Source organism: Myodes glareolus, chromosome 10 (assembly GCF_982192425.1).
Source record: "Myodes glareolus chromosome 10, mMyoGla1.1, whole genome shotgun sequence".
NCBI classification, from domain to species: domain Eukaryota; kingdom Metazoa; phylum Chordata; class Mammalia; order Rodentia; family Cricetidae; genus Myodes; species Myodes glareolus.
In genome coordinates this window covers 31,703,726-31,716,780 of record NC_142035.1, presented here as the reverse complement: position 1 = coordinate 31,716,780, position 13,055 = coordinate 31,703,726, and the positions used below count along the sequence as shown (strand labels likewise).

The 13,055-nt window shown below is 40.8% G+C and overlaps 1 protein-coding gene across 2 annotated transcripts in view; it reads left to right on the top strand.

Moving 5' to 3' along the window:
* The window catches only part of Kiz (kizuna centrosomal protein), a 105,288-nt gene that overhangs the window by 31,662 nt on the left and 60,571 nt on the right, over window positions 1–13,055 (top strand). For both annotated transcript variants that reach the window (XM_048455531.3, XM_048455528.3), the window contains one exon: window positions 224–518. In XM_048455531.3, the coding sequence (XP_048311488.3) occupies window positions 224–518 (295 nt within the window). The remainder of the gene's footprint in view (window positions 1–223; window positions 519–13,055) is intronic.

Below are 13,055 nucleotides of genomic sequence, written 5' to 3'. Positions count from 1 at the left end.
TTTGAAACAATCTCACTGTGTAGCCCTGGTAGACCTGGAATTCTCTGTCTAGACCAAGTGGACCCTGAACTCATAGAGATCCTCTTGCCTCTGCCGAGATTACAGACATGTATCACCACACCAGGAGGCTTCTGTACATTTTTTTAAGGATGAAATTCTGTTCTGTGTTATTTGCATTCTCAGAACTTTGCAACCAGTAATGCATTTGTTTCCCCTCTTGCAGATGATCTTGCTCATGGGGACCCAAAGTCACAAAAGGCCTTTCTAAAATTGCAGGAAGAGCAGGAGGATGGAAGTTCATGCAGCAGCAGTGATCTCACAGTTTCTATAAGTGAAGATATGTGCATTCTGGAGTCACTGCCAAATCCAGGAGCCAAGCTGGAGAGTGAAGATAGAAGGCAGGCCTCACAATCAGTCTACACCGAGCAGCAAAGAGATCCACCCTTCACTGGTTACACTTTGCAGACTGAAAGCCCTCCTGATTCAAAAAGGGAGTCCTCCCCAGACTCACCAAGACAGTAAGCCATTCTTTTTCACATTCTGTTTTCAGTTCATGGTTTTTAGAGTCTATTCCACTTGGAAAATGTTATTGAGCACCCAGCAATGATTGTGTGAGCTGCCTTGTCTTGTAAGTAGGCTTTTAGTAAACTCTCACTTGCTTTCTTTACTTTCTTTCTTCCTTTCCTTTTTATAAATTTTAAGGTAGTTTTTGAAAGTCTGAGTGTCATTGAACTGTGGTAATTGGCAGTTTATAATTTTCCCAGGCAATCCCTGGTAATTTTATGCAACCCCTACCCTTATTTTTTCAGTCCCCTACCATTATTCTTTTTTTAAAAAAAATGGTTTTAATATTTTTCTCCCACGGAAGAGAGAAAAAGCTGAACTTATAAGGAGTTCAACTTCGGGAACTCAGAACTTTGTATCTAATAAGTACACATTTAATCCTTGTGTTGCTTTCCAGGGTGTCACTTTTTCCCTCATGCCATGAAATGAGCTAATACTTCTTGCACTGCTAATCCAGGCTTCCTTTTCTGGGGTAAATTTGAGAACATTGGAGCCCCTGGTGTTCAGTAGCGCATTAGCGTGGTACGTTTTGAGCACTTACTGCTGTCCACCTCGTAAAAGTTAAGGTTGATGTTTTTACAATTGATTGGAAATTTTGGGCCAAATAGTTTTTCTATGCCCCCTGAATAGACAACTTACTAGGGAGCCAGGTGGTGGTGGCTCATGCTTTTAATCCCAGCACTCGGGTAGCAGAAGCAAACAGATCTCTGTGAGTTTGAGTCCAGCGTGATCTACAAAGAGAGTTCCAGGACAGGCCCCAAAGCTACACAGAGAAACCCTATCTTGAAAAACCATTAAAAAAGAAAGAAAGAGAGAAAGAAAACTTACTAGGTCTTGAAAACAAATCCTTTGATTAAACAAACCAACCAATTAAATCATGCTAGATCCTTTTAGGAGAAGCCTAAGTAAATAGTTTAAGGTAGGCCTTATCTTTTATAAATAATTAAACTAAGACCAGGAGCACAGTAGTGTCACATAAACCTTTTGGGCAGTGTGTGCGCGCGCGTGTGTGTGACACACACACACGCACGTACATACAACTTGCACACCTAACTCCTGACCCACCCCTCCAAACCCTTCAATTGCACCAAAATGCTGACAGCTTTTCATTCCAGCAGTGAGGGGCAGTGACTGTGGAAGTGGGTGGTCTGCACATGCACACAGGTGCAGAGTGCTTGCCTGTGCACAAGAGTGGCTGATGACTGTCGCAGAAAGTGGATGCCTCTGAGGAAGCCCAGGGGTGTCTGTTATCATGCTTCACTCATTCAAGAGCTGCAGGTGTCCCATCACACAGAAGTACATCAGAAACTCTATGACTAGAGATGGAATGTGTCTATTTTGTGCTTATAGATGTGCTGGATAGTTTTATCAATTTGACACAAGCTAGAGTCATCAGAGGAAGGGTTCTCAGCTGAGGAAATGCTTCAGTGAGACCCAGCTGGAAGGCATTTTTTCATTTAGTGATCCATGGGGGAGGGTCCAGCCCCTGGTGGGTGGTGCAATCCCTGGGATAATGGTTCTGGGTTCTATAAGAAGGTAGGTTGAGCAAGGCAGTAAACAGCTCCCCTCCATGGCCTCTGCATCAGCTCCTGCCTCTGGGATCCTGTCCTGTTTGTGTTCTTGTCCTGACTTCCTTCAGTGATGAATAGCAATGCAGAAATATAAGACAAATAAGACCTTTCCTTCCCAACTTGCTCTTTGGTCATGGTGTTTGGTCTCAGCAATAGACACCCTAATTAAGATAGTATGCTTATTTTTATAACAATATGCTGAACAAGATGGTACCTCTGTAGGCTAAGGACCAGTGTATTTACCTAAGACTTGATGGTTTTCTGAGGTAAAATCTCCTGCATGAATGACTTTTTCCTATAACCCTAAATCTAAATACTTTTGAATTTTCAGCTATTCATTGGAAAATATGGGCATTTAGTAATTTTTCAATATTCACGCTAATAACTTCTCTTCCTCAAAATGAAGAGGTTAGTCAGCAATGGTTATTTGCTGTCTGTGCTGTTAAATTTGAACTTATTGATTTTCTGTGATGAAAGCACTCTCTAGCAATGAGGTTTAAGGAGGGTTTGTTTTTATTACAATTATTTGTTTATTTAGTGTGCCCCTGGCGAGGGTTTGCATATGTGCATGGTGCAAATGTGGTGGCCACAGGACAACTCAGAGTCAGTTCTTTCCTTCTGTCGTGTAGGTCCTGGGGATGAACTCAGGTCATCAGATTTGGCTGCAAGCAAACACTTTTTCCCACTGAGCTTGGTGTGCTGATATATGTACAACTTTAATAAGATACACTTCACATGCTATTCAAGTCTCCTATTTAGAGTATGCAGTTTAGGATTTGAGTATATTACGCCATTAATTTTAAATCGTATAATAAAAACATAGCATGAAATTTGCCATTGTAAAATATACAATTCATTGACACTAATTATATTTAATGTATAGTTCAAATTCATACTCTAAATAATTCTTTCAAATTCATACTCTAAATAATTCTTGAAAGTGGAGTAACACATACCCCTTTTATGTCTAGCTAATTTCAGTTTAAGCATATGGCTTTGAGGTTCATACATATTCTATCATCTATCAAAATTCATTTCTTTTTATGGTTGAATAATATTTCTGTATATGGATATACCACAAATCATTTGTATAGTTACCTGTTAATGATAGTTGACTTGGTAATCCAGAGTCTGGAGAGATGGCTCAGTAATTAAGAGCACATACTGCTCTTGTGGAGGACCTGAGTTCAGTCTCTAGCCCCCGTTTGGGCAGCTCTCAACCACCCATAACTCCAGCTCCAGAGCATCCAATACCCTCTTCTGGTCTCCGAAAGTACAACACCCCCCCCCCCCACACACACACATATGCATGAGTAAAAAATTAAAATCTTGCTGGGTATGGTGGTGTACACCTGTAAATCCAGCGTTCTGGAGATTGAAGCAGGTGTATCTCTAAGTTAGAGACCGTCCTGTTCTACATAGTGAGTTGCAGGCCACTAGGAACTGCATAGTGAAGCCTTGTCTCACAAATAATTAATAAACAAGCAAACAAATAAAATTCTCTCTCTCTCAGCTAAATGCTTGGGTCAATTTCCAGACCCACTCCCATAAATGCTTTCAGATATTGAAAGCCAGTTTATATAATTTCTCTATCAAAAGTATAATAAACTGTTCTTATAAGAAAACATGCCAAGGACTGGACAGATAGCTCAGCATCTAAAGGTGCTTGCTGCACAAGTCTGACAATCAAAGTTCAATCCTTGAAATCCACACAAAGGGGGAAGGAGAGAATCAAGTCCACAAAGTTATCCTCTTACCGCTACATCCACTCTGTATGCTTATGAGTATAAACACACACTTGCACACAGAGTAAATACATTTTTTAAAAAAACAAACTGTATACTATAATGAAGCCATAAAACGTTACTAAAAAGAGTGATTTTTGAATCTCCTTGTTTTAAAGAATAAATAAATTGAAATACAAGTTGATATCCAGCCTCATGGTTTGAAGCACGACCTTTGTTATTTTCCATGTGACAGGTGGTAGTCCATTGTCACTTGGGGGCCACAGGAGTGACTTGGCCTCATGTTTCTCATCATTTGAAAAGTCAGTATGACCTAGCACTAGTGGTGACAGGGCCTCAAGACAGCATGAAGGCAAGTTCTATTTCCCTAGTGCTTGCTTTGTCTTTGTTCTGTGATTTTGGGCTAGAATCCTGGCCTCCTCATGCTAGACAAATACTCTGCCATAGAGTTGCCCTCAGCCCTGTAGGCGTGCTGTGCAGGTATCTCGTTGCATCATGTTTGATGACTTTCCATTGAATAAAGAGAGTCACAGGGCTCTCAAAGTTGTATTGCAAAAGGATGCACACATAGGATGGGAAGCATATGGTCATTTTTGCAGTCTACTCCAGTATTTCAGGAGAAATTCAGATGAAGAAAAATTCAACGTGGGTTCAAAGAGTCAGGAAAGGTTTTGTTGGAGGCTCAGTGCAGCTTCTTGATAGCCTTTAAGTTAGGAGGGAAAGAGCAAAGTGGGTCTGAAGGAAGCAGGCACACTGATCCAAAGGACACTGAGGTGTGGATGGGTCCCAGCCCTTACTCACTGAGGAGGGGTTCTGGGAGTTAAAGGTTCCAGTGGAGAAGGACCTTGAATAATGCATTTGGAGTTCATTTTTTTGTGTCATGTGGAAGTATTGAACATAGTTTTAAGAGATGGGCAGTGTGAGGAGTGGCCTACTTTACAAGGATTAATGTAACAGCATTGACCTCTTCAGGATTAATTTTCCATATGGTAGGAAGAATTCTAAGTTGGATCCAAGATTCCTGCCCCCTACTGAACATCCAATTTCATTTTCCTGACTATTCTATATTATATGGAAGATAAAGGATTCAGCAGATATCATGAAGGCCCTGAGTTAATTGACTTTGGGCTAATCAAGATTATCCAGGTGGACCTAACCTAATCAGATGAGGCTTTAAAAAAGATTGGGACCTTACTGAGGTCAGAGGGATTCTGAGCAGATAAGATAGACTACAAGAAGCAAAATGCCATCTTGGGGCAAGGAATAGTTTTTATACCCTTCAGGGACTGAAGATTTCAGTTCTTCAGAGACAAGAAAAGGAATTCGTAGAATTGGACCTTAGGTGAGATTGTGACCCCGGCAGATGCCTTAATTCCAGGCTGATGAGACTGGAACAAAGGGCCCCATTCACCTGTATCAAGATCCTGATCCATAGAAACTGAGATAATAAATTTGTGTTAGGTGCCAGAGTTGTGATTTACTATGCAGCAGTGGAAGGTGGATACAAGAATTGAAAGTGAGTTTGCATCTCTGCAAGGATTATGTGAGTAGAAGCATCTGTCCATACTGACAGTGAGAAGGTTGAGTCCATATGTTTAGGGTTCAGTATAAGAACCCATAATAACAGTGTACACAGACAAGGGGAGTCCAGTAGCGAAGGTAACCTTTACTTTCCCTCACCTTTCCTCCTCATCTGATCTAAGTGAGTAGAACATGGTAGATGGATAGAAACCAGAAAAGTAGTTGTGCACATCTACGTCAACAAGCAATTTTTCCTCATGTTGTGTTTCTCTGGTTCTCTAGGTGATGTGGCATGTATTGGGGTTCTTTGTCTTTTGTTCTACTTAAAAATGCCTATATCCACATCACAGTAATATGCAGAATAGGATAGAATAGTTTCACTGTCTAGAATCTCCTATGCTCCATTTTCTCCTCCTGAAACCTGAATCATTGGCAAGCACTATCCATTCTTAAATATTTATTTATTTATTTTACTTTTTGAGACTGTAATCACATTATTCCCTTCTTCCTTTCCTGAATCTCCCATGTGCCTCTCCCCTTGCTCTCTTTCAAATTCATAACCTCTTTTTTTTGTTATGCGTGCACGCGCACACACACACACACACACTCCTAAATATACCTTGCTTAGTCTATATAATGTTACTTGTATGTGTATTTTCCGGGATGACCATTTGGTGTTGATAACCAGTTCTTTATGAAAAGGGTTACTGTGTCTTCTCTTGGCCTATGGCTTATTTTTGTTTGTTTGTTATGTTTTGTTTTGCAGAGAAGAGATTGCAGAGACTTGGTATAGCGCTCATTATCTGACTGTCACTAGAATTCACCAATGAAGGTTAAACACTGATTCAGCTTATGCAATAGCTGTAGGCCTCTGTAAATGATCTATTTCTTCTTGTATGTGATAGATCCTTTCCTTCAAGTAATCTGTCAGTTTTATCTAATTATCATATGGGTAGACATATGCTTGTTCGTATTGTTCTTTTAATTGCCATTTGATATTTGTAATATTGGTAATGAAGAACTGTCATTGCTGAATTTTGTGTCCTGATATTTGTTCCCCATTCTAGTCTAGTATAGTGGACTAGTCTAGTATAGTGGACTAAATAAGTACTTGTCTACCCATCTGCCCACACCAATTCCTGTGTCAAAACTCTAACTACCAGTGTGACTGTTTATGGAATAAGGCCTGTGAGAAGGAAGGTACCAAAAGTTACCTGAGGTCATAAATGAGTCACCTTTTATAAAGAATACCAGAGCTTTCCTCTACACTTGAAGACACAGATGGAAGGTGGCCACCTGCAGGCCTTCTCTGGAACTGAATTGGTCATCCTGATCTTGGACTTCATCCCCCAAAACCATGAAAAATACAATTGAATTATTTTACCTACCAAGTCTATGGTATTTCATACTTTTTCTAAAAATCTTACTTCTTAATCATAATAATTAGTTTATTATATTAAATTTGGTAAGGTCTGTGATATTGTTAGAGTGTGCTCTGTGTGAGTTTGAGATGACTGGATTGTGGTGGTAGTGGGTATAGTGGTCTTCGGGGTTCAGTTACGTCTAACTGCTGCTGCTGTCTGCTTTGCACACTTCTTGACTGCTCACTGAGTCAGTCAGCTACTGATAGAGGTAGGTTTAGGTCTCAAGCTGTCATAGTGGATTTATCTCTAAGATTCTATCAGTTAAAACTGCATTCTACTTTCATTAAGAATGTACACATTCCTAGGTGCAGAAATTTGGGGTATTTATCTTGGTATTCTCTGACTTCCAGATTTTGGGTTGGGATATACTTGTTATTTTGGAAGGCAAAGCCATTGTTGTTGCTTTAAATATTTTCTCTATTCCTTTACTCGTTTATTCTCCTCCTATCTCCTCCTATCTACAACAGATAATGTTGTATCCTTGGTGGTATTTTCACAGTACTTGGATAGCCAGTTCTTTTTTTTCTTCTTTCTCTTTACATGCCAATTTTGGGTTTCTTTTGACATAATCTTCAAGTTCTCATGCTTTTCCTCCCTATCTTCTCTATTTTGCCCATGTTGATTCCAAACTCCTATGCTTGAGGAAGAAAGAAAAAAAAGACCTTCGTCTTGACATCTCATCTGGTCAGTGATTGTTTTCTTTCTTTTACTTATTTCTATAATGCTAGGAATCAAACCTGGACATTTTGCATTTTAGGCAAACTGTCACTGAGCTACATCCTCAGCCCCTTTAGTTATTTTCTTTTTAAAATATGTGATATTTCTCTCTCTCTCTCTCTCTCTCTCTCTCTCTCTCTCTCTCTCTCTCTCTGTGTGTGTGTGTGTGTGTGTGTGTGTGTGTGTGTGTGTGTGTGCGCATGCGTACCATGTGTGTGTACCAGTGCCACTTCACACCTGTGGAGGTCAGAGGACAACTTTCAGGCATCAGTTCTCTCTTCGATCATGGAATCCAAGGATTGCGCTCAGGCCATCTCATTGCCCCTCTCTTCCAATTCTTTTTAAAATTTTCTCCTTTCTATTAGTAAGCTCACCACAGACATTTTTTAAAGCTGAGTTGGAGTTTATCACAAAGATTTTAACATAGATTTAAGCATGGAAATGTATAGAAAGAAGCTCAGGAATAGGATAAGGTACACTCAGCCCACAGACCTTCTATATTGAGTTTAACCCTTACCTTTTTTTCTTTTGAAATTATATTGATGAGATGGATATAGTAATCCTACCTTGTCAGCACTTGGGAGGCTGAAGCAGGAAGACTGAGCCAGCCTAGGGTAAAAAGGAGGTCGAGGGCTGCCTAGGCTACTAAGTGCAATCATGTCTCAATAAATAACAACAATAACAAAAAGAAGAGAGTGGTGAGGAGAAGAGGAAGATTGAGAGTTTGGAGGGGCAGTAGTCGCTTATTAGAACCTGAGTTCTGTTCCTAGTGGCTGAATGGCAAGTTGTAGCGTTTTGTCCTCTTCATTCCTGACTTCACTTCTCCTTTTCATTGTCATTCTTCTTCAGTTCCCCACGGTCCATCTTCCCTTTTATTCTCTTTCTAATTTATCACCTTTGAAGAAAAGTCTTTGAAGCTATTGATGGGAGACTCCTTTTAAAGTAATATACCAATTAAACAATGTGCTTTTAGGAATATTTATGTATATGTGCACGCACACTCGTGCACACACACGCATGCAGGTGATAACAATAAAAAGAGACCATAAATTTGAAAGAGTGCAGGGAAGCGTATATAGAAGTCTTTAGAGGGAAAAAAAGGAAGGAAGAAATGTTTTGATTATAATATCCAATCTGTTTTTAAAAAGAAGAATCATGAGCATGGAAAATATTAAAGTTTTAAAAAGGTATTTGAAAAAGAATATTCAAATTTGATGACTGGAATGGGAGCTCCTCTTGAGTTAGAGGCCAGAGTTTGAAGACAGGCCAAGTGGATGGAGAAAATAGAGCGAAGAGTGGGTCCTATTGTGTTTTCTCTCTTTTATACTGAATCGTACTATCCCTGGTAGGGACCGAGCATTGCCCTGATCTGCGGGGAAATATGACGAACAGTTCAGAAGTCCTGTCCTTGGCTTTCATAGGCTGTCTAGATTTTTCTTTCCCTTCTGCAGAGGTAAATCAGTCAGCCTGGCTGTCATAGTCTGAATGATTGAATATGGTAAGAACAATGCTAGATTTGAACTTGGTTCCTTCTTTGTGGTGAATCTTAAATAAAGTCTTAAATTTTAAGGGAAATGAATCTTTGTAATTTGGGTGCTTTTGCCAAAATCACCTTAAGTGGAATCATTGGTTGGTAGTTCTTGGCATGACTTCCTGAGGAGTTGTGAACCCCAGATAAGGCACCAACATAGACCAAAGAAATTATTTCATCCACGTCCAGTTTCATGAACCAATAAGTATATTGGGCTTAGTTACAAGAATATAAGTGATCCCCGAAAAGCTGTACCATTGTAAAGAGACCTGGGTGAAAATGTTCTAAAAGCTCCATAAGTAAAATGCCCTCCTTCAGTAAACCTGTGTCCTTTATACTCTAGCATCTCCCATGGGCCTCTTGCCTCTGGGGCAGGAGGGAAAGTGACCACAACAGTGGTAGAAGAGTGCTTGCCTGGCCTGTGATAGGCTTCCCATTTCAGTCACCTGAAAAATATTTGTACTAAAATTTTGGTACCTGCTCTAGTTGCTTACTAGAAGATAACAAAATAAATGGGAAAATGGAAAGGAATAGCATGTAGAAATAGATGCTTTTGTGGACATTGATTTTTTTTTAAGAAATCGTGGGCATATGTGCCAGTGGTTTGATTTTCATATTATATATACATTTATTGCCTGCTAGCAAATGTTTTCCTAATTTTCGTATTCAGTGTATTTTGCAAAAATTTCTGTGAATTCAAGTGTTCTGCATCTCAGTGATTGAAAACTATTGCTTTCTTAGACAATCGAATCTCCATCCAGTCTGGAGCCTTGACGGCCTGATTGGTGTGTTGGGCGTATGCTGGTCAAGGTTGCTTCAGGAACACCATCCCATGTTCAGCTGAGAGCACACTTGAAATTGGTATCTGCCATTTTGAAAAATGAAAACATTTGGGCTGTGCTCATATTCCCTGAACTCACTGACAAGAGAAGTGTGTTCATCTGGTTACGGAACTCTACCTAGGAAAGCAAGTAGCTTTGGTTGTCTCCTTACAGCCTTTGGCCTGCTGCTCTTTACAATTCATCCATTTGTTAATTCATAATGAGGTGGACTTTCCCACTTGTTCCTTATCTCATCTTTTTGTTGACAGCTTCTTTCAGCAGCTTCTTAGGAGAATGAGTATCTGCATCATAAATTGATTCAGCTCCTTCAGTTTAATACAAGGCTGCCGCTTAGAAGGGGTCAGCTGTAACCCAGCACAGTCTTTTCAGCAGGCCTGCTCTGCTTCTGCCATACTCAACAGCAGGAGGCAAATGGAAATGGCCAGGCATTTAGTACTTTGGAAGGTAGTTTCCCTGTGTGCTCTCACGTCCTTGTCATCCTAAAGGTGGATGTAGAGCCCAGTCAGAGCTATGGGAGGGACTTGTCCCACCTTTCTTTTTTATTTATTTTGTGTCTTTTTACATATATTTTCATCTCATTCATTTCTTCGTCTGCCCCTACATTCACCCTCTGCCCCCACACCTCCTCCCAAATAAGACAAAATTTAAGGGGGGGGGGGGCGGGAGAACAATAGAAAAAAATGGAAAAACTTAAAAAATCTTGTCATGGAAATTGCAGTGTGACTCAGTGAGTCACGCCATGAACCCCTTTGTCCATTTATCTTTACTTGCAAGTGTTAATTGCAAAACGTCATTAGTTTGGTTTAGAGGTCTCTGGTTTCTGTACCCTATTGATGCTAGACCCTTGCTAGGACTCCTGGATATCCTGTTGTTGTTGCCCTGTGCTGTAGAGGTCCTGCAACTTTGGGTCTACAGGTCAGTTCCCATCACATGCTCTAGCATATCATAGATAGGATGGATGTTGGGGCAGACCAAGTCATATCCTTGAATCTAGGCCTGGGCAGCTGTAGGGTTGCTCGGTCCACCAACTGTGAGATGGGGACAACTCTCCCATGCTTACAACTGCAGGGCTGGCTCACCCACACCTGTGCTAACATAGTTGGCTCTGTTGTGCTGTCCTGGTGAGGTGCAGGACCTGCTCTCCCGAATGTTACAGCTGACGGGTCAGAGATAGGTCCCCCACTCTGTGACCAGAGTCACAGGGCCAGCTCTCCCACCTATCCCAGACATTGATGGGCGTGGGGGAGAAGGGCAACTCTTCTCTCCCAATGCCACCAGCAGACAGATGGGTAATGGTTGTCCCACTTTTATCACTACTTCCCCAGTGGGAAACTCTGTGCTGGACCCCATTCTCATTTCTCAGAGTTAATTGCCTACATAGAGAATCATTTATTCTTGGAAAAGTGACATATTTCCAAGACTTGTGAGTTTTGTTTTTGTTTCTTCATTTTGTTTTGTTTGAGACAGTCTCACTTTATAACCCAGTCTGGCATTGAACTCACCGTACTCCTGACTCAGCCTCTGAAAAGCAAGGATTATGGACATGTACCACTGTGCCCATCTTATTTTTGAGTTGTGAATGCTGCCTGAGGCAAACCTACCTGCAATTTCCCTTTCTCATTTAGCAGCCATAACTTTCATGTCTGCTCTGAGTCCCCTGTCTCCTTCCTTATACATACATGCACACATACATATGTATATACACACATATATTGACCTCCATATATATATATATATATATATATAACCTTCTATATATGTGTGTACACTGGTATGTATGTGTTTGTAAATCCAGACACAACTGTAACAACAAAGCAGTCTGTTGTTTTGCTTTTTGCCACTTTTAGATCCTAGCAAAGATGATTCTACCCTGACTGTATCAGTTGTCTTTTTCCCTCAAGGACCTTCTAGAGCAGCAATTCCCAACCTGTGTGTCATGATTTTTTTGGGGTAGAATGACTCTTTCACAGGGGTCACCTAAGATCATCATAAAACAGATATTTATATTATAATTCATAACAGCAGCAAAATTACAGTTATGCAGTAGCAGTGAAAATAATTTTATAGTTAGGGTCACACTACATGAGAAATGTATTAAAGGGTCACAGCATTTAGGAAAGTTGAGAGCAACTGTTCTGGAGCTTACCTATGGACCCACTTAAAATAGTATCTAATAAATACTTAAAAAGAATATTGCCTATAGTGTTTTAAGACTTTTCCAAAATACAAAGTCCAGTTCTGTTAAATTTAGGAACGGTATGGAGTTGTATGATTATGAAACATTTACCCTGGACACTTTGTTTTTCATCAGATGGTAAAGCAAGATAAGCTTAGCCTGTGTCTGCCCTGGAGATCCATTTGGAGGACCATGAGTCTTATTCTGATGGAGAACTCAACTAACACCCTTTTGATTAAACCCCTCTGCCAGTGGGTCAGTGAGGATTTAAAAGAAATTCAGGAAAGTAAGAATACATTTTTTTTTTATGATCTTCATCCCATCTGCAACTGGGAAGATTTTGTGAGCCTATATATTAAGTATGGCATCCACGGTTATCAAAGAGAGAATGGACTGCAAACACTTATTTGCTTCTTAAAAGACATCTACAGCTGTCACTAATGAGTCTTGGCTACTAGAAACAGTGACAGGTCCAGGCTGGTTATCTCTGCTCAGGGGTGGAGGGAAACGTTTATTATGAATTCTCCCAGGCCTTCCAGCTCCTCATTAAGAAACTTTTAAAAAAATGTGGTGACAGGAGGGGCCGAGTTTTAAGTATGGAAATGGAACAGAATGATGAGGTCTGTTGGGAGGCCAAAGGCGGCTAAAGGCAAGAGTGTTGCTTGTGCGGTTTCTGTGACAATGAAGGGGACCTTAGCACAGTCGGACGGCACCCTACAAAAGGTAGCCCATAATTCCAGCTGTCAGCTTAATCACAGTGCTTCCAGGTAAAGAGAAGGAACCCTTGTTTCCTGGGTAAAGGGAAGCAGCGCTGTTTGCTGACCCCTGCTCTTCAGCCTGCCTCAGACCGCCCTGCTCTGTTGGCCTTTGTGTTACTGGCCCCTCCTTCTCTCCTTCTGGGTATTGTGCCCCCTTCAAGTGGCCCCCTGGAAGGGACCACCCAGGGGGCTGTACAATGGGGACC